This window comes from Diplotaxodon limnothrissa, linkage group LG7, assembly GCF_057381915.1.
Source record: "Diplotaxodon limnothrissa isolate DT_005_m linkage group LG7, D_limnothrissa_male_GT1.1, whole genome shotgun sequence".
In the NCBI taxonomy this organism is placed as follows: Eukaryota; Metazoa; Chordata; class Actinopteri; order Cichliformes; family Cichlidae; genus Diplotaxodon; species Diplotaxodon limnothrissa.
In genome coordinates, this window is record NC_140602.1 from 61,507,329 (window position 1) to 61,529,982 (window position 22,654).

Consider the following 22,654-nt stretch of genomic DNA (forward strand, 5'->3'; position numbering starts at 1 on the left):
CAGAGTCCTTGAGAACCGCTATGGAAATCAAGCCACCATCGCCATTGAAATCATTGAGGAGCTTCAAGCTATCCCTCCTGTCCGTAGCAACCAGCCTAGAAGAATTATAGAGCTTATCCACGCAGTTGAAAAGGCCCTCTATGATTTGAATGAGCTGGATGAAGCAAATGCCATAAAGAACCTATTAGTAATAAAGTCTATTGAAAGCAAGCTGCCCGAGTCCCTAAAGAAAGACTGGCTTACCCACGCTGCTGATCCAAAGAATGCTGTGACTCATCAGAACCGGTTTGACAAGCTGCTCGCATACCTCCAATCTCAAGAGTCCATCTACGAGCAGTTAGACCAGCTGAGAGATATCGACCCTGCCAAGGAGAGAACAAAGTTCCCAATAAAGTACGCCCGTACCAAGTCAGTTAAATCCAGTACTGATCCAGCAGGCTGCATCATCTGTGGGGACCCAAAGCACAAGAGAAAGCTCTACATCTGCAGACGGTTTAGAACCAACACAAAGTTACAGGAGAAAGAGGATGCAATGCAGCAACTTGAAGCCTGCAAGAGATGCCTCGAGATCCACAACGAACCCTGCAGAAAGACGACTTACCTGTGTGGAAAACCAGAGTGCAAAGACCAGCATCATTACCTTCTTTGTCCCTTGCCACGACCCTTATCACAAAGGCCTAAGTCTGGTCCGGCGAGAGCTGAGGGGAGGAGGTACACAGAGGTTCAAGAAGAGTTCATCTCTAAACTATCGCCAGAACTAGCGCAGCAGTGTCGGAAAGCTTTCTGCAACGTCTCATCACAAGCCTTCAACTCCATGGCAGCAGAGAGAGGTCTACTGGAGGAGACTGGTCTAAAAGAGTACCCTGTGATCCTGATGCTCCTTGACGTCATCGCCAATGATGGGCAGAGGATTGGGACACTAATTGATCTAGCATCTGACACAAACTACATAACCCATAAAGCTGCAAGTAAGCTCAACCTTCGTAGTGAAGACGTCATGCTTGTCATCCAGGGTATCGGAGGTATGAAGGTGTCTGTGGCAACCAAGCGCTACCTTCTCAAGATCCGTGTCAACACCTCAAGAGGAACTTTAAAGCCTCACCAGTTAGTTTGCTATGGTCTTGACAAGATTGCTGAAGTGACAAGACGTGTTCCACCTCAAAAGCTACAGAAGATCTTCCCTGACATCCCTCTCCAAGACCTCATCAGACCCAGAGAGATCCAGCTTCTAATCAGCCATAAAGGAGGCCAGCTGGTGCCCCAAAAGATCCGTTCCATCGGTGACCTGGTTCTCTGGGACGGTCCACTTGGCAAAACAATCGGGGGCACGCATCCAGACCTCTTTGAGGAAGTCACTTTGATGGCCCACACCTCTAAGACTCACTTCGCAAGATCAATGAGAGCTGCTGCATTCAAGTACCAAGAGTTCACTAAAGACCTAGCTTCCTGTCAGCATCCTGATCACCCTGAGACTCTATCCACCACAGCTACCAGCAGTAGAGACTTTCTGAAGTGGTGGAGGTGGGAAAGCATCGGAGCCGCTTGCCAGCCGAGATGTGGAGGGTGTCGTTGTGGGAGCTGCCAGCCAGGGGTCAAAGAAATGACGCTCGCAGAAGAGAGGGAGATGGAGATCGTGAGGAATGGCCTGACGTATTCAACTGGAGATGACCACAGCAGTGAACCACATTGGCATGCCAAATACCCATGGGTAGAAGATCCAGCAACCTTGCCAAATAACAGGAAAGTGGTAGAAGCAACATTCATCAGAACCGAGGTGAAGCTATCTAAAGAACCTGAATGGAAGACGGCCTATGCTGCACAAGTTCATGAGATGGTAAACCGCAGAGCTGCAGTGAAGCTGTCCAAAGAAGTCCTGCAGAGTTGGACTGGGCCAGTATGGTATATAAGCCACCTCATCGCGCCAAATCCACACTCTGTCTCTACCCCAGTGAGGTTGGTGTGGAACAGCAGCCAGAAGTACAGAGGCCTCAGCCTGAATGACATCCTCATCAAAGGTCCTGATGTCCTGAACCCGATAAGAGCTGTCCTGCTAAGGTTCCGAGCTGGTGTCTACGCCGCCCTTGGTGATATCCGCAAGATGTACAACTCCGTCTGGCTGGAAGATCGAGAGGTCCACTTGCACAGATTCTTGTGGCGTGACACAGAAGATGCAGGCATAGAAGACTATGCCATAACAAGAGTCAACATTGGAGACAAACCTGCTGGTTGCATAGCCCAAGTCGCCATGAGAGAAACTGCAAACCTACCTTCATTCAGTCACTTCACAGCTTATGTCGATGACATCCTGACATCACACAATGACCTCGACCATCTGAGACGCCTAACAGCCAGCATCGAGCACATCCTGAGAGCTGGAGGATTCTACATAAAGCCTTGGGTCTACTCCAGTCAAAGTGGGAGGGAGGAGTCAAAGAAAGAGTTGCCTCGATCAGAGCCAAAGACTATGATCCTGCCGAACCAGCTGACGGAAGATGACAACAAAGCCCTTGGCCTTGGCTGCACCATCAATGATGACAAGCTTCATGTCATGGTTGCAGTGAACTTCTCAAAGAAAAGGAGGAAAATGCGCCTTGGTCAAGACCTGCTCAGAGAAGAAGTCAGAGAACAAACACCTGATCCATTCACCAGGCGAGAACTGCTAAGCCAAGTCTCCGGCCTATATGAACCACTCGGTCTTGTGACTCCCGTCAAACAAAAGGGTGCCATCCTGGTAAGGAGAGCTTTCCAAGAAGCAAAAGTAAAGCACTGCCTCGAAGACACATGGGACACAGCCTTGTCTGAAGGTCTCCGAGAAGACGCCATAAAGCTTCTGGAAGAGTATGCTGACCTGAAGAAACTGCATTTCACTAGAGCCCTGACTCCACCAGATCCCTGTGCAGAGCCCAGTGCCATCACGTTCTCTGATGGCAGTGAATATGCATATGGTGCAGTGATGTACCTTTGCTGGAGCTGCAGCCATAGTGTCATTGTGAGACTAGTAGAGTCCAAAGCCAAACTGACGCCTCTCAACCACAAAGGCGATCCTGTTAAAGCAGAGATGTGTGGCGCAGTCTTTGCTGCCCGTCTGAAGACCTACTTCCAGAGACACTGCAGAATCCAGGTCAAAAAATGGTACCACCTCGTCGACAGCCAGACCGTCTTGGGTGCAATCCAGCGTGAGAGCTACGGTTTCCAGACCTTCTTCGCAAACCGCGTTGGTGAAATCCATAGTAGCACTGATGTCCAAGATTGGTGGTGGATTCCTGGGTCAGCAAACATTGCAGACATTCTCACCAGAGGGGCCAGTCCAGATGCCCTAACCGAGGACTCCGAGTGGCAGTCGGGTCCAAAGTTTCTCCAACTTCCTGAAGATGAGTGGCTGAAGAAATCAGCCGAAGAAGTTGCTGCCCAAGCTCGAGAAAAGGTCACAAAGCTACAGAAAAAGACTTTTGTTGCAGTCCTTACCAGAGTCCACATCAAGGCAGCTCAGGACTCGGCACACGTAGAGTCGAGAAGACCACCAGGAGTAGCAACCCAACAGCTAATCGACGAAAGACGATTCAGCAACCTGAGAAGGCTGATTGGGACCGTGGCGTGGGTCTGGAGGGTTGCCAAAAAGTTCATGAGATCCAAGACCAGAGACCAAGAAAAGTGGGAGGTAGTACCATCTTCGTGTGTCCTTACAGTCACCTGAAGAGAGGTCAAATCCTGCTGCACCATTCGAATTCACATCTGTCGACCTGTTTGGACCCTATCATGTGAAGGATGATGTCAAGAGAAGAGTGACCATGAAAGTTTGGGGAGTTGTGTTTTGCTGTATGGCAAGCCGAGCCATTCATGTCGAATTAGCAAGCACACTATCAACAGAGAGCTTCCTGCTTGCCTACCAGAGGTTCACTTCTGTCCGAGGCCATCCCCGAAAAATCTGGTCAGATCCTGGCACAAACTTTGTCGGTGCCAAACCTGTATTAGAAGAAATGTATGCTTACCTGAGACAACAAAACAAGGAGTCACTTGAAGAATACTCTGCCAAAAATGAGACCACCTGGGCATGGAAGATTCTTCCCGCTGACTCACCTCACCGAAATGGGGCCGCCGAAGCTGCTGTCAGAGTTACCAAGAGAGCCCTTCATACACTTGGCAATACAGAGGCTCTTACCTTCAGTGAGTTTCTGACAGCACTCCAGCTAGCTGCCAACCTTGCAAATGAGAGACCCATTGATGCCAGAATTCAGAGCCGAGAAGATCGCATTGACTACATCACGCTGAATAATCTGTTGCTTGGTCGAGCCACGCAAAGTGGGGACTTCAAGACTATCGACTTCACAAATTATCCTTTCAAAAGGCTGAAGGAAAAACAAACCATGGTCAACAACTTCTGGAGGTCCTGGAGCCAACTCGCTGGACCAAACCTGTTCATCCGCAGTAAGTGGCATACTGCAGAGAGAAACATCGCTGTTGGAGACATAGTTTGGCTCTGCGACCAAAATGCCCTTAGAGGGCAATTCAGACTCGCAAAAGTCATCAGCATGAATCCTGATTCCAAAGGGATTGTTCGAGATGTGCATGTGAGGGTCTCTCCAAGTTCCAGCATTTCAATCAAGAGTCCAAAATCTGCTACCACAAGTCCTGAGCTGGGCACCATCTTACATCGGGACATCCGGCATCTTGTGGTCCTTTTACCGGTGGAAGATCAAGCAAGGGACCAGCCCACCTGAGTGCGATCTTTCCAGGCAGTGCTGAGCAAAGATCGAGTGGGAGGTGTCGCGCTGACCTAGTAGGTGTGGCTGTTACTCCTCTCTTCCTCCTCCTGCCCACTACCTGCTCTGTGCTGCTGCTTGCGCGTGGCCGCTGATTAGACCTTGTGTGCAATCTACAACTAAGCACGGCCTGGTGCGTGCCGCTCCGCCAGGTGAGCTGAATTAGAACAATCAAGGGCTGGCGTGCCTAGTAGACCATAAAATGCATGCAGCAATCATTTGACCCGGGTGCGACATACTGAGAGGACAGCAAACGAAGCACAATCCACTTTCCACTGTGAGGAAGACTTTGAGCTAGACGGGCTATCGGTTTTTCACCTATCTATCTACATATCTATCTACCTACCAGCTATCAAACTAGCTGGTCAAAATAAAGTGAGTGAAATTCAAAGTCTGGTCTTTTTCAAGTGTGGGCACCTCATAGACAGAGAACACTTGACAATTAAAAAATGGACAAAACACAGGTGTATTAAAAAAAAAAGTTTGCTCTCTATTTTCTGAGGTGCAATATTGCTGTGACACCGTTAGGATCCAGTTACTACATTTAAAAGAACTCAAAACAGATTCTGTTAAAATTAAAATTATTTAATTACAGTCACGTTTAGAAGTGGGTTGAGAAGTGTCTATACACTCATCATGGACATGAATGTCACTGTAGTTTTGAGCTTTTAAGGATTTCTTTGAACTGATCTTTTTCTCGGGTGGAATGACTGTCTAGTACACTATAAAATAAATTTTTTTAAACAAAAACAAAACTTAGGTGCACAAGTTTGAATGTACTTTTCTCTAATTTTTCCTTGTATTGATTTTCTCTAATCCATACAGGGTCAAAAGTATACAAATATACATACAGTCTGGCTAATATTTCGTGAAATGTCCCTTACCAAAGCACCTAAAACCAGACACTTTTAATACTCATCATCAAACCTCTGGATATTTGATCGTTCTTCTTGGCAGAAGAGTTGATTTAAACTGGTTGTTTCCTGGCATGGACACAGATTTTCAGTGTAATCTGCAAATATTCAATAGAGTTGAAATCAGGACTTCAGCAATTATTGACCTGTTGAAAGACTCAGCTGTGTCCAGGTTTCAAAGGTCTAAGTGGTGATTTAAGGTGAAGCTAAAGAATTAAGAAGAAAACAGACACTGTCAGGTTGCTGGGTCGTTGGTCCAGCCAATGACCCAGTGTCAATGGAAAATTGTATTTAGTAGTCAGTATAATCTTTTAGTGATATAAGTTTGCATATGGTAGAATACTGCATGTAGTTATTTGTATTAGAAAATATTCAACCATGTATACTTAGAGGCATATAATTAATTGTGTGTGATCTCTAACAGGCTGCAGGCTTGGGGTGCATCCCAGGAATGCACCCCCACGTCTGGGAGCATGAGAGCTCATACCTTGTTTTATTGTTTTACGGCAGGATTAACGTAGCTATGTCTGTTTTAGTTTAAGTGCTTCTTTACATATAGATGAACTGCTGGACTTCCTCACCATGTTATCTAGGGTGGGGGAGACTACCCCCTTTCCTGACCAAGGATGTACCTTTTGTGCTCTCATGACCCTTTGATCAGCAGGACACACACACACACACACACACACACACACACATACACACACACACACACACACCTACTGAAGTATAAATAAAGATTGGGGCAGTTTCTTAGTGCGAGTCTCAGTCTGGAGGCTGCCCTTGCTAGCAAGAAGTTCTGTGTGTTTCTCTTCTCTGAGTCTTTACTGAAGAAGTGTTTTAGAATATTTTCCCTAACACCCAGCAACCTGACAGTGAGTTTATTTTGTATTTATGATTGCTTTTTGCTGCATTTTTGGAGATGTTTTAGTTCAAGTTTTTACAGTTAGTACGGAGTTTAGTCTTTTTTTATATTTCTAAGTTTTTTGTATTTCTAGTTCATGTTTTCTTGCCTCTGGCTCATTCCTGTGTCTCATCTGAGAGTCTGTTATGTCCTTTGTGTATGTTTCCTCAGTCATGTCTGTGTTTCCCTCCATTTCTCTAGCTCACTTTCTCTTTCTTCGTCTCCCTTTTCTGTTCCCATGTCTCCCCTGTCTGTCATGTGTATCCATGTGTGTTCTCCCTCAGTGTTTCCTGTTTTATTTTGACAGTCTCGCTCATCCTGTGTTTAGTCCCAGCTGTGTTCCCCATGTGTTTCTACTTCCCTTGTCACTCTCATGTGTATATATTAGTATATAGTTTGAGTTTCCCTTTATGCCTGGTCAGGTTGAATGGGTCAGGTTAAACGTTTTGAGAACTTTTCATTTTACACAAAGCTTTCCCTCCATCAGGCACAAAAAGGATGGTTGTCTGGTTCGTTGCCTGGCAATCTCGACAGCATCCCAATATACTCTTTGCTGATTGGCTCAAAGCCCTAACAGTTGAAAGTTGATATAATGCTGAATGGTCTATTTCAAAATGTTTTTAAAGACATAATTTTTGATTGTTGGTGTGTTTTTGATTAACATCATTTTAATATTTCTTCAAATTAAGAGAACTGAAACGTTTTTGCACACTCGATTTTTTTTAACTTCCCTATTTCATCCAGAAAGAAGAAACAACAACAACAAATATTACTAAGAAAAATGTGCACAGAAATCACCAAACACTCGTGTTGTGCAAGTACTATACCAAACAGCTATACAGGCCTTTCATATATATAAAAATACAGAACTTTAAGATCTACTGTTTAAACTTTAACATGCTATCTGAACTTAAGCTATTTGAAGACTTAAGAAGTGTGTTGAATTTGATCTTGAGTTTAATTAAAGAAGCCTACTTTGCCCTGTTTCACAGAGTATGGCTTGGTTCACTGCGTCTGAAAATTCACAAGTTTTCAAAGGGGAAAGAAATTATGTATCTCTATAACCCACAGATACAATAAAATAATTCTGATTATATGTCTTATACTATGTATTAAATACAAAATCCTGCTCTCTTACACACAAACACACAAGCAGTCACCACCACATCCATTAAAACCAAACATCAGCTGAGCACTCTGTGTTCAAGAGGGTCATTGTGCAGGCATATGAGACACAAAAGGAATTTGAAAGCCCAGTGAGCACGATTAAAGGGCAGGAAGCTCCAATTAAATCTGCAGGTCTACTTTATCCCCCCTGACTGATTACTCATGACTTACAGTACATATCTGAACTGATTTGGTAGATGAGACACTTTGATCATCTTCTTATTTTGTCATGGTACCAGCATTTCTAAGTCTTAGGCTTTTGCTTAAGTTTCCAGTTTAAACATTTCTATTTCTAGTTTTCTTAGTTACTATCTGCTCAGGTTATATTTATAGTTCTAGTCTTTAGGTTTTTGATACTGTTCCTCCCCCGTTTTCCTCATTTCATGTTTAGTCTCCCTTGTCTTCATGTTCGTTTATCTCCTGTGTCTGATTTCTGTGTTTCCTTTCTGTCTCCCCAGTTGGCTATGTCCCTATGTCTGTCTCGTCCCCAGTCCCAGTGTCAACCCCACGTCTTAGTATGTGTGCATGTTTCCTGTTTTATTTTGATAGTCCCATGTCCTGTGTTTATTGTATTCAGTTTTGCTTCCTCCCTGTCATGTCTCTTTCTATTTAGTCCACCGTCTTCCTCTGCCTGTTGTTGTGTTGTCTCACATTGCTGTGTATTCCCCTGCTGTCCTTGTGTCCCTCTCTTCTCTTAGCTTTCTCCCCAGTTCCTGATCCTGGTTTTGAGTTTTCAGTTCTCAGTTTCCAATCAATGTTAGGTTTTGTTTACATGTATAGCTTAGGATTTTGGCTGTTCCCTGACTCAGGCTAAGGAGGCACTGAGAGCTGGCCCAGGTCATTGGTCCTCCTCTTCTACAGCGCTGCAGCTTAATTCCTCCATTACTACCTCACCACAGCAGCAGGAGTCTCCTATATCACCACAGCTGCAGCAGCGGAAGAAATTTTCCATGTCTCTCCTCCTCCAGGTCCCAAGTTTTTTTTAAAGACAAAGCTGTCCTGATCTGAGTGTTTAGATTCTAAAACTGTTTATTCTGACGCAGTTTCCTCCATTTAAAAAAAAAAAAAAAAAGTTTTCATCATGCTCCTTCCAAGCCTGGAAGTATTACTACAGAGACTGGTAACTCCAGCTCAGAGAATTTAGAAGACTGTTTTCTTCACACTCCTCCCAAGCCTGGAAACTTTATAGCCCCTTTTCTGTCAGTACCTTCGCGCATTGACTCGGCACAGTTTACCACAGTTTTCCATTAGGTCATAGTACCTGGTACCTGGTACTTTTTCAGATCCAAACGATCCGAGCAGGTACTAAAATGTGATGTCGTCACACTGCATGACACTGATTGGCTGGTCAGTAGTGTCACTCAATGAGTCATGAGAGCTTCTCATTCACGAAAGTCAAAAACGTCATCTTTGAAACCCAGCAACGAGGGAAATAGCTCCCAAAAAAAAGAAATGCGGTGATCCTTGAGTCTGACGAAAAGCCACAGACCAAGCAGTAGGTATATTCTTGCCTGAATGTCCACCTTTAGTCTTCGTATCGCACATTATTGACGTCTTGGGATGTGCAGATGCATTGCTATGTTGACAAGCATGCACACAAGGTAGTACTAGGTTGTAATGGGAAACCAGTCAATCCAAGCCAAGTTGTGGTGATAAGGGGGTGAGTCGATCTGAGTAGCTGCTAATGGATAAGGGCCTTGAGATTGTTTATTCCAAGGCTTTGTTACCCAGTTCCGGATAATAACAGTTTTTCTGGAACTGTTGTGTAGCTAAACTGGGCCAATTACAAACTGAAACTTTACCCAGGCAGAATTCAGCAGTGTAGGGACTAACGCGTTATTAAGTAATGCGTTACAGTAACTACGTTATTATTGTGATAATGAGCACAGTAACTAGTTATTATGCCAAAATCAGGAACGCGTTAATCGTTACTGGGATTTAGATAGGCGGCTGTTGTCTAGTCAAAATGCCCGGGCCGATTTTTTGTCCCAGTCCAGCTCTGTATGCAGCTCATCTGCAGTCTGGTGTTGCCTACATCTTCCTATTCGGAAGGCAGAATTTCCGAGTTCTGAGTACAATCGAAAGCACCACAACTGCAGTTTTCGTGTTGGATGTAAAAAGCGCACGTGACACTGTGACGTAGGCTAGAATCATGGCGGCGGTCAATGATGGTCCAGGTGTGGGATTTCACTCGTGGAAATATGCACATTATTTTTTCCTTTCTATTGGTAGGTGGCACAGTGCACCTTTGGCAAGTAAGCAAGCTAGAAGACTGGCAATCTCGCTGGGTATCCAGTTACGGAAGCAACACATTAACAAGAGAATTCTGAGTAAAACCAAAGTTACTTTCCCTAGTAACTAGTTACTTTGAAAGTAACGAGTAACTTGAAGTAACTGAGTTACTTTTGAGAGAAGTAACTAGTAATGTAACTAAGTTACTAATTTAAAGTAACTTACCCAACACTGGAATTCAGAGACTGAGTTTGAGGCCTTAGATTGTTCTGGTCCCCCGGAGGTTCTCGTTTCATTCTCTGCTGGGGGCTCAGCTGAGGCGTCCCAGTCATCTGTCTCCGCTGGGGGTCAGGCGAGCTTGCCCAGCTAGCCATGGTCTCCACATTGCAGCCTGAGCCTGCGAAGCCTCATGTGCTGTGTAGCCCTAGCCGCTGCACCCTTAACAGGCTGTGTACCCTGCACAGCTCCAGCTAGCCAGAGCTCTTTGCACTTTCTGGTTCTGCTCCACCAGAGGTCCTTGCTCCATCTGGTTTATCTCTGCCTGAACCAGTGGTCACTGCACTGCCCAATCCTGCACTGCTCAAGGGTTCCCATCCCTGTCAATACCAGCCACCATTCAAGCCGCCCAAGGGCCTCCGTCCGATACTACCACCACGCCACACCACGCCAATACCAACGCTGGCCATTGACTTCTCCTTGCTTTCTCCCCAGTTCCTAGTTTTTTATTGTACGTTTCTAGTTTTCAGTTCTCAGTTTCCAATGTTAGGTTTTGTTTTCATGTATTTAGTTTAGTGCTTTGTTGCTGCAAATAAAAGCTGCCTCTTTCAGTAATCTCTTTTGTGTTCGAGTCTTGCATCTGGGTCCAACTCCAGCCTGCTACACAACACCACCATGACATGTTTTTGTTTCTAACTTGTCCCATGTGAATAAATGAAAAAAAATAAATGCAAAGAAGTTGCATTAAATAGGAACTATTCATATTTAAGTTGAAATGTTATACTAAACTATTTTTCACTTTTTCTGGAATGTTTATGGTTTATGAGTTGTTGGCTTTAATCCATAACCAGACCTGTTAATTGTAAACTCGTGATTTTTTAAGATAAAATATTAAACAAATAAGCTTTGTATTTACCTTACTTTATCCTGTCTCTGTAATTACATGCAGTACATTGCTCCCCTTTTCTTATGCCTTGTGTCACTGCTTTGTATTAGGTTTTTGTGTGTTTTCACGTTCATTCTTTTCTACTAATCCCTGAGTCAGCACTTTGAATTGTTAGTCAGAGCCACTATTTGTACAGCATGCTTCAGACACATGCGGGATTTCCCCGAACTGGTGTTCAATGGAACATCTGAAATCTGAAATGTTTGTTTATATTTGTGGGGTAAAAAACAATAACAAAAAAAATCCACAACATTACTGTTTAGATTTTATCTTATTATTATTATTTCCTTATCTTTTCCTTTCCCTTCTTCTCTGTCGCCCTCTCACTGTTTCTCCCTCTGTTCCCGGTCTTGTCTCGTCATGAGAAACGGATCAGTAAATTGCCCAGTCGGCTGGAAAATTGGATTTTGTATTCTTCAAAGTGCGACCGGCACTCTGTGTAAGCCCCGCCCCCATCCCCTACGAAATGTCTTGACGTCAACGCGCAACACCCCCTCCGCACTCCGTCCACCCAAGCAGAAGAGTCTCCATCGGCGGCTTTAACTGGCTTACCATACACGGGAAGCACCTGTGAAAATAAACACTAAACGGGACCTTATCGTCGCCATCGTCGGATATGGAAGCGGCAAACCCCTCCAGCAGTCACTGCAGGTAGGAATGACAAGGCTGGATGACAAGGCTGGATGTTAGTGAAAAGAGCCTAATGATTGTCAAGGCCACTACGCTGTCTAATTGGAATGTGGACGGTGTTGAAGAGGGTCTAAAGAATAAATCCTAAGATTTACATAAAGCATTTTGTGCGTTTTGAGAAACGTATAATGAAGGCAAAAGTGACAGGACGCTTATTTCTGAAGATTAGACCAGCCAATGAGGGTTTTCCTCTTATGAAGTGAGCTTGTCGTAATATGACAGGTGGAAGCCTTTACCTACAGCGTGAGGGAAGAATAACCTGCATTGTTAATATATAAAAATGCAAATGTCATTGCTATCTATCATAATGATCTAGTCAGACTGGTTGCATGTTCGCCTACTTTACAGGCCTGTCTTGTGTGTCTAATTCAAAGCCTGGGGCTTAGCAACTACCGCGACTAGTCAAGCTGCCTTTTGTTTTTTCGGGACTTTGTGTTCGGAATGCCAGAAATATGTGGCAGTCAGGCTTCAGAGCCTGAATACAAATTTCCCGCAGCACCACGGACAGCTCCACACGATACCAGCCCACCAGTTCAAGGGAAGGAGAGCCCTTACAAACTCACTTCCTGCTTGCTGTTGTATAATTGAACATAATCACAAAGTGAGCTCAAAGACAAACGTAACCTAGATAAACATTGAGCTCAATTGAAAGGCAGGTAGGAGAAAAATCGAAATAAAATGTACTGGCTTACCCATATATTACTCTATATGTTGCTAGGTAGCTGTGAAAAACTACTGCCACAGGACTAAAAAAGTAAATAACATCCAGGTGTTATTAGCTCTACAAAAGCAGAAGGCTTTATAGAGGTTCTGCTTTTAAGATTCTGCTCTGTAAAATTAGAAGCTACTGTAGAGGATGACACGGAAAACAGCTACTTTAACTTATTGCAACTAAATTTGGTTTAGCTAATGAAACATGGATTGTACTGAGTTTTTCACAGTTTTTTTACAAGCTGTCATTTTGACATGACTTTAAAATGCTAACACATAGTAGAAATTGTAAGGTTATTATGTAATTTAAAAAACAGGATAATCTAACAGATTAACACCATCATACAAAGATGGCTAAACATCAAGTTCTTATAATTGTTATTTGGTAAGTCTAGTTGGCTACTCAAAAGTAAATTCATCTTGTTTATGGGGAAAGTTTACTTCCCCTTAAATAAAAGGTTACAGCAGAATTACAGGAATGAGAGCTGTCATCATGTTCTTGCTGAATAAGAGATGGTTTTATTGCTATGCTACATATTATACACCCCTGCTGATGTCTCCATGTTTCCATTGCTTGGGTTTATAAATCACTGATAAAAAAAAACATGCAATGGTTAAATAACCTGACATGCTGTCATTTATTCTCCACCTTCTAATCCAGCAGACGTTTGTACAGCCATGTGTTAATCTTCCTGACTGGTGTTCTTGTACAAAGCTGAAAATTAGTTATTATTAGAAGAATTAGTTATAGAGCCACAATTGCAACTGACAGACTGGATAATGATTCAGTTACTTTCAGTTTCTTTCTTCTGGATAACATTTTTGATGCATAGGCCCCTGATATATTTGGCAGCTGGCCTACTTTCTTACTTCATGGAAATTTTATGACTTTGACTGAACTCTCCATCCCAGTTGCCAAAACTTCTACTGTTGCTAAAATAATTCCATGCTAGGTTTTTAGCAAAGAAACAGGTGGAATATGGAAAAGATAAGCCAGAACATCTAATTCTAATCAGATATAGCATATATCTTAGATGGGATTTCTAGAGTCTTTGGGCTTTCCCCTGCTTCAGCTTGATCTGGTAAAGGCCACGGCCTGAAGTGTCCCTGTATTTTAACAACAAGGCTTGACTTGAGGCATTGAGGGAACATTAACAAGGTTATAGCTTTACTACCACATTTATAACCAGAATTACAGACTGGTTCAGGCTTTATATAATGTAGTACCTTGGGGCATTCCCAATCAAATCAGCACCCCTGAATTATAATTTGCCTGGTGCACTCAAAATAGCAAAGTAAAAGCCCTTCAGTGTGTTGCACCCTGCATCATTGAATCATATTTTTACAGTGTTCATTTCTGTGGGTTTTTACTCCCACATTTCTCCTCCAGATGATCTTTTCACTTATTTTTAACATCGCTTTTGCTGAATAGTGGGTAACTCTACCAGTGCAATCAGTGAGACAATGAGCATTAGCTTTACATGAGTTGTGGAAACTTTGTCATCACAAAGGGACACACTTTAGCTGGATAGACAGGTCAGGCTAGTTGATCCACACAGAAAAGCCTTAACTGAACAAAACTCATTAATCTTTCTATTTTTTAGAGTTCTGACTTTTAATGATTGCCTATAGAAGTTAAAACAACTTTCAGTTGAAGCTGTTCTGCTGGTTCTTCTGTTTTCAACAATGTCTTACTTTTGTATTCTCAGTTAAAGCTGCACATGTTGACTTGATATTGTTTATGTTCCTTAACACTTTCATATACAGTTATGAAGACTATAAGGAGACAGCGGACTGGCTGCTTAACCGTACAAAGCAGCGTCCCAAAGTGGCCATCATCTGTGGTTCAGGCCTGGGCGGTCTAGCTGATCTGCTGGAGGAGAAGACAGTGTTCAAATATGAGGATATTCCACATTTTCCCACCAGCACTGGTAAGCGGTTTCCTAAAACTCATTATTACTGTCTGGACAGTGTGCATATTCATGCCAGCAATGGCTAATGCTACACGTGTGCTGTGCAGTGCAGGGTCATGCAGGGCAGCTGGTGTTTGGCAAGCTGAATGGCTGCGAGTGTGTCTGTATGCAGGGGAGATTCCATTTCTACGAGGGTTACAACATACAAACGGTAAGCAGCAGTATGTAGAGATAATCTACTGCTTGTGGTACCTTTTATTACCCAGATTAGACCATCTTTTTCTTTTCTGATGTCACATTGGCTACAGCCATCTTATATAGAGTGTATAGTTATTTCACAATAAAAATAAGTAATAAATTACCAATATTTAAACTGGCGTTGTGGGATTACAATTATAAATAGCTGCAGTTCTAAGAAAATGTTGGTTCCACACAAAGCAAAAGTTAAACTATTTCAGTCTGCAGTAAATACAGAGACATGACTGTTTTTAATCATCTAAATAGCAGTGAGGCTAGTATGGCTAAAAACAGTCATGTCTCTGATATGAGTTTTATATTTGTTACAGCCCTAGCAAGTCTGTGTGTTGTGTGGGTGCGTTTTTCTCATCCAGTAGTTTAGCTTCCACCCAGCTCGCCCGAGGAGCCAGTGGACAGCTGGCTTTATTCAGCAATCAGCCACCTAGCAGCATATAAGCAAGTGAAGAGCTGGTTAGTCAGTGTGTGGACCAGTCTTGTGTGGGGAGCTTTAGTTGCGTATTCTGCTTATGTTAAGAAAGCTTGGTGTTTTCTTTGAGCTACTGTGAGTAGCAGATACCTGGTGTTTACTCTTTGGGATGTAACCCATTAATTGTCCACTTCCATGCTCTGCTCTGCTGGGATTATATTTGATCTAACTGCATTTTGAATGGCCTCCATGTGAAAATGTGCAAAGATATACATTTATTTGTTATTGCTTTGCCTCATGAGCAGCTTTCTGTCACAATTTCTATCCCAAATTACAGAAGAAATCCAGTAACGAAAGAACAAGACAAATAAAAAGCAGTCATCATTCAGAGTTTTCATTAAAAAGGTTATTATATGCATATGGGACTGAGACTCTGGCTCGGCACACAGACGAAGTGGTGTACTCATTTCACATTCATATGGTGTAGTCGTTCCCTCAGCAGAACATTCAGGGTCTTCAAGACTGTATCAATCATGTTTCATAGAATAGTTTCATAACTCATGAATCAGCATTATTGTGCTGTGAAAAAACAAGCAACTCTGGAACAAATACAACATTTCCATTACACAACCCAACTCGCTTCTGTGTCTTGAGACCTTGCTGATGCAAACGATGCACTGTACTGTAGAATTCAGCCAGCAGTTTAAATTCTGACATAGTCAGTCACACTGAGAAAAACATGCAGTTCCAACTGCCGTCAAAATAGATTGTTGCTCTTTAAATTGATGAGTCAAAATCAGACTTTCTTCCATAAAGCTTATATTCTATGAGAGAAAGCTGTTCTCTGAGACAATTAACCCTCTCAGGCTCAAATTAAACTTTTTGTTGCTAATGCACAACCAAGTCCTGCAGTGGTACTTCTGAGTAAAAAAAAACCTCATAAAATATGTATGTGGGGTAATCAGGTTGTTAGTTTTTAACTGTTGCAAATCGGCAACGCCTGCCTTGAGAGGGTTAAGACTTTCTCCCAAATAGCCTAGTGACTTTTAATAAGCACTTACATAGAATAGAATAGAATAGAATAGAATAGAATAGAATAGAATAGAATAATCCTTTAATTGTCCCACAAGGGGAAATTTGGGTGTATGACATCAAGGATCAAGGATAGGTACAACTTGAGGTAACAATTTACCAAGTTTGTAGAATGATCAGCTGAAGTGCTGAGATGACAACCAGTGTGTCACATTGGATTGCCCTTTGGCCTGTGGAGACTGTATCCTGGTTTGACTTTTATTACCCGCTTTCACATGCCATATCCACATAAAATTCTCCATATGACCCCCCTGAATCATAAAGACACATTTTTTTTATAGTAACAGAAGGTCAGATGCTTTATAGTCCTCTTATATCCAGTTAGAAGTATAGACAAACAACATTTTAAATGTCTCTAGATGAATCGTCTGCATATGCCACCCCCCACCTATGCCAGCTTAAGTAAAATTTTCTACTACAAATTTGCTTTTCTGGTAAATGGTAAAATGGTAAATGGCCTGTATTTATATAGCGCTTTACTAGTCCCTAAGGACCCCAAAGCGCTTTACATATCCAGTCATCCACCCATTCACACACACATTCACACACTGGTGATGGCAAGCTACATTGTAGCCACAGCCACCCTGGGGCGCACTGGCAGAATGTACTGGACTTTGTCCTGTGTTATGGTCCTTAAGTCCTACTTGGCAACCTGAAAAAAATAAAGCCAAGATAACATTAGATGGGATGTTTTTATTAACCATGTACAGTAACTGCATGGCTCAGTGTCACTCTGATGTTTGTCCGCACATTTTAATTGTTCCAGTACTTTGCTTAATGACAGAATATCTGCCAAATTAAAGACACGCTTATCACAACTGTCTTGTGGTTAGGCAGATCAGCTATTGTTACCATGGCAATACACTCATCTGAAACATTTAGTATAGTAAAGATTACACCAGCAATAATAAGTGCCTATAATTGATTACTTTGTCTTATACAATGAATATGTTTTTTTAGAAGAAGTATTCCACCAAACATTATATCATTCGTTTGCTTTTAGAGGTTCTGCAGTCCTGTTATTACACACGGCTCTGCTTAAATTTTGTCCATGGAACAAAGTTTGTTGTGGGCTTATAATATGCAAATCCTATATCAAGCATACCAATGTTCCAAAGTGACAGCACTGACCTTATCAAGATAGCAAGCTACTCGATAACATTTCTGCACTAACTAGCAGAGCACTTTCATAGGCAATTCAATCTCTAGGGGAATGTGAAATAGAAAAAAACAATTTCTAAATGTGACTGCAGTGAAAAGAAGCAACAGTCATTTATGGGCCATCAGTTGCCATATAAAGGTTAGCACAGAACCACCACTGTACCACACATGCGCAAAAACCTACAGTAATAAAAATCTTACTGACATCAGTGCATAAAGAAGCTGGCACTTTTATAATGTTTGCTTCATATGATGAATTGTTTGCTTTGCTATTATTCCCAGGTTACCTGTAACTTCCTTCTGTAATTTACTGACAAACACTGAGACCATAAAAGAGTGACAGCTGCTGTCTCTGAAGCATACAATTTTTATCTTTCCAGGTGACTTACCCAGTGCGAGTCTTCTATCTGCTGGGTGTGAGCACTCTGATTGTGACAAATGCAGCAGGAGGACTCAATGACACCTACAGTGTGGGAGACATCATGCTCATTAAAGATCACATCAACATGCCCGGATTTGCAGGACAGAACCCTCTGTGTGGGCACAATGATGAGAGGTACAGAAACACTCGGGCAGGGCAGTGAAAGGAAAATCTGTATCTTATACATTACTCCTGTGTCTCATTCATGCATTAATTATCCCTGCAGGTTTGGAGTGCGGTTCCCATGCATGTCAGATGCATATGACCGTGACCTGAGAGCCCTGACCAGAAAAACAGCAAAGGAACTGGGCTATGACAGCTTCCTGCAGGAAGGGGTATACTGCATGTTGGCTGGCCCAACATATGAAACCATTGCTGAGTGCAAACTCTTGCAGAGGCTGGGGGCTGATGCTGTGGGTTAGTACAGCTCCTTCATCCTCAGTTCAGATAGTGTCCTTTTAAAAGGTACCATAAAGGGTTAAAACTTCATAACAGTACATCTACAAGAGCCACCATACAGACATTAAAAAAATATGAATACGGAGAGACGAATTACTTTGAAGATGTACCAACAGTTAAATTTCTGCAGTAATATTACCCCAACAGTTGGAACTAGTGGAAGCTAACCCATATGGAAAAGATATATATAAATCTTATAAAGTTTGTATCTGTCTTGAGTGAAAACAGATATAAGATCCCTTGAAAAAATTATATAAATGAGACTTGTATGTTTTGGATACTTACTAAAACAATATATAAAAGTAATGAGAAAGTGGCCACTTTCATGAGTAAATCATATAAGCCTTATATGATTCACTGTATGAAGTAGGCCACATCTTATGCAAGTCTTTTACAAGTTTTTACTATTTCTTTTCCATATGGGAAAAAAGCATCAGTTTTCACCTGATTCACAGGACAGTGCAAAAACAAGCTTATGTGATACTACAGAGTTTTCCTGTCTGGTTCAATTGTCCGATATTGAACCCCAGACTTAAAGGTACACAAGATATGATGGCTTAACTAAATTAAAGACCTAAAAATGACTTCAAAATCTATGCATGCAAAATGTTGTTTTGTATAAAGGATAGTATTTTTCATTTGGTCCTCCTAGTGATCTATTATGTATTATGTCTGTATTTGTTACTTATTTGTTCAGATCATTGACAGACCAACTTGGCACCTGGCTCTCCTGTTATTATTACATAACCTCCAGTTTTTACAAAGTCATACAGTATGAATGACTTTGCAATTCTTCACTCTTGAAAACGCTTCTTCTAATTCCCCTGTTTCTTTCCCCCCACACTTGTTTTTGCACATTATGTGGTAGTATACAGTTACACACAATTATACTGCACAATACTTTTGTGTTTTTGAAGGTGAAGTTGGTTTAAATACAAGCTCTGTTTTCTTATTTAAATAATTCAGCTCTGTGGTTAAAATAATAATTTATACATGCAGAGTCTACAAGTCAACAGTAAATGGTTTGGATTCAGGCTATGACGGGAACAAATCAGAAAAACTATCTGAGTAGTGTTATTTGTGATTTGTTGTTATGACAATACAGAAGGAGGTTTATGTTACGTGATTGGACTTGCTTATTGTTTGCCTTCATTACAGTTTTATTCACTTGTGCTCTTTAGATCCATCCATGAATAAATTCTAATTCTAAATAATTTGGTGGAGATCAAACTGGGAGCCGTAACACTGCCTCCCAGTTTGCTGTGCTACTTCCTCTCAGTTTGTTCCCTCACTACAAGAGATATTACTGAACCAAGAACACATCATAGAGCTCATATGATTCATTTCCACCTGTGCACATGGATCGAGTACCCTGACTTTCTTTAATTTACACAGATAATAATGGCATTAAATTTTACTTTCAAATTCAAACCAATAACTCCTTTCCAACACTTACTGCTCCGCTTAAGGGGCACAACACAAGACACCTCATCACTAAATCAGTTTCACGTGCACCTTTTTCAGTACCAACTTGAAAAATCAGCTATCATCAGAGATCATTTTTTCATCCTTGTAACCACCGGTTCACATCATATACATCACAGCATACACCCTCTTACTCTTTTTTCACTGTATAGCAATTGATGTTTTGTTTGTGTTATTATGCATCATAATGTGATTTAGACTTTCATGTCCTACAAAGCAAGAACTTGATATAAACCAGTTTTAACTACATCAGATCAGTTGCAGTAAATGTAGCATGTTTAATGGTAAATATTTTCTGTGTAGTAAAATTGGCAGAAAAAGATGATGAAGTTGTTACCTGGGTTCATTATCTTTTTGAGTTTTACTATAGTTTACTTTTACATATGTCAGTTCACAGCCAGAGTAGTTGCTAAATTATAGGAAAATATGCCATTTATGACAGAATAGTTATTACAAGATAGCTAATAAAAATGAATGTCTAAGTTCATGAACTTTCACTGCCATAATCCTTTTAAAAAAATTCAACACTTTATGCTACAGACGCAGCAACAAATGGCAGACAAGTTAATTAGGATCTTAAATACATCATATAACGATAAGAAAATGACTCCAAATGAATTCTTAATAAGCAACTGTTTGCTAAAACATTGGATATACCTATGTTTATTTATGACTTTAATAATATAGTCATATTGGCTTGTTTTGCTGCTCAGAGGAGGGCCACTATCACAATTTTTTAAAACTATCTTAGTACTACTTTTACACTTAAGTTTAAGCCTACTTGTTATGGCATGTTCGTCATGTTCTGTGAGGTGTTAGCTTGATTTGGGTTGGTAACTACACATTTATAAGAGAAAGCCAAGCCATGGAGATTAATTAAGCAGGGATGATCTAATAGAAATTGCTATAAAGTTGCATTTTGTGAAATGAAGGATCCTGTGTGACCTATACCACAGTGCTGAAGTCAAACCACCTTTTCTTTTTAACGTGTCTCTTTCAAGGTTCAGTACTAACTGAGATGTAAAGGAATGTTTTTATGTACTCAATTAAATGTCAACCTCTACCCTCTGTCTAGGTATGAGCACAGTCCCGGAGGTGGTGGTGGCTCGTCACTGTGGCACACGTGCCCAGGAGGACGTGGCTCCTGACCGTCGCTTACGTGTCTTGGGCCTGTCCCTCATCACCAACAAGGTTGTGACAGATTATGAGAGCAATGAAAAAGCAAATCACACAGAAGTGCTGAAGACTACTGAGCGCAGGACTCAGGAGCTCCAGAATCTTGTGAGCCGCCTCATAGCCAACCTCTAGTAACATCATCTACTATCTGATGGACCAATTGAACATTTTAGGCCTTACAGTCAAATTTGTGGTGACAGAATAATCATAGCTTTGAACAAAAGGTAAAAATGGTGCTTTGTGGGATAGATTATTATTTGCTATTGGGTAAAGTGGACATTTAGGAGAAGTTATAAGGTTTAAGATTTTAAGGGATTTAGCACTACCTCAGCAAGAGCTGCACAAATCAACAAATGTGATCCAGGAAACGTAAGCCTGAATCCATGCATCCATTCCAATGTTTCAACTTTCCACAGTCTCAGATATCACAGATAAATAACTGTAATAGTAATACTTTTACAACCACCGGTGTGCATTTCTCTCCTAATGTAAGTGCCGCAGGGTAGCTGGGGTTTTCCCTGTACTCCCTATTATTATCACAGTGGCAGCAAATTCTAATCTGGGTCCTTGTTGAAAACCAGACTTGAGTATCTGAGTGAATCCAAACCTTTAAGATTTGATGGTTAGTTTACGCCTTCCTTCCTCTCTCCCACTCATATTTTTGCTGCATGCATGCATGCTGCAGTTTGTCTTTAGCGAGAGCAATGCGAGCATCTACTACCTATGAATCCACCATTTATCTGTTTCAGGTGCATGTGGAAAACCCTGCTAGCTTATGGACTGGACTTATCAACTGGCATTATTTAGTGGTTTCTTCTTGTTAAGGATGCACTTTTAATAATTATTTTACCTGTAAATCAATGTGGGCATATTTATTATACACTTTAATCAAGAGTTTTATATTTCTAAGCAGGCAGACGACATATCTATCCAATGTATTTATCATATAATACTGGCCTACAAATAAATAGGCCAATCTCTGATATCATTCCTAATATTTAAAGAAGAAATCAATGAGTTTCTTAAAAGTTTGTCAAAAAATGAAAAGCACATGGTTTTAGTAATCTCTTACTGTAGATCAGCAGTTACAGTTATATATATATATATTTATACCATACATATATCATACATAGAGAGAAATCTAACTAATCACACAAAAAGCACACGGTATAGTCTGAAAGATATACCAGCAGTCTTGTTAAATGGTTGTGATGTGTGAGGGTTTTTTTCTTTAGTGGACTGCTTTATTTGCACACTGTGAGGCCTTAACACTGTAACATCAGAGAGGGCTGGAATACCTGCAGTTTTCAATCTTTTCTGTGCTCATCTGGAACAAGTTTGCCTGCCAGCTTGTCTTGACCATCTCATTCACTGGAAAGGCCGGAAAAATAGAAGCTCAGCAGTCCAAATTTGGCAATTTGTTTTAGTCTCCGGTTTTCTGGTCTTTCTTGTGGTTGTACTTTATTGGATGAATTAACCCTTATGTGTTGTTTGTTGATCTTATTTAAAGTACTGAGGTCTCAGGTTAGAATTGTATTCACTTATATAACAATGCACTCTAGCAAAGCAATTATTTGCCACACCAGCTTTTGCTGCTATTAAATAAAAATTTGGAGATGACATCTGGGTAATTGCATTTTTTCTTTGCCATGGGTGACTGCACACATTGGTCATTGTTTGTGTGTGTGTGTGTGTGTGTGTGTGTGTGTGTGTGTGTGTGTGTGTGTGTGTGTGTGTGTGTGT

At 41.4% G+C, this 22,654-nt stretch overlaps 1 protein-coding gene across 2 annotated transcripts; it reads left to right on the forward strand.

Moving 5' to 3' along the window:
• The first annotated feature begins 11,755 nt into the window (after positions 1-11,755).
• Positions 11,756-21,043, forward strand: pnp6 (purine nucleoside phosphorylase 6). 2 transcript variants are annotated; one of them, XM_085358601.1, is made up of 6 exons: positions 11,756-11,790; positions 14,302-14,471; positions 14,561-14,664; positions 17,751-17,926; positions 18,018-18,208; positions 20,811-21,043. In XM_085358601.1, the coding sequence occupies exons 1-6, from the start codon at positions 11,756-11,758 to the stop codon at positions 21,041-21,043; spliced, it is 909 nt and encodes a 302-aa protein (XP_085214727.1). The 2 variants fall into 2 exon arrangements, with proteins under 2 accessions (XP_085214727.1, XP_085214728.1); XM_085358602.1 differs by having other exon boundaries at positions 14,308-14,471.
• Positions 21,044-22,654: the final 1,611 nt, after the last annotated feature.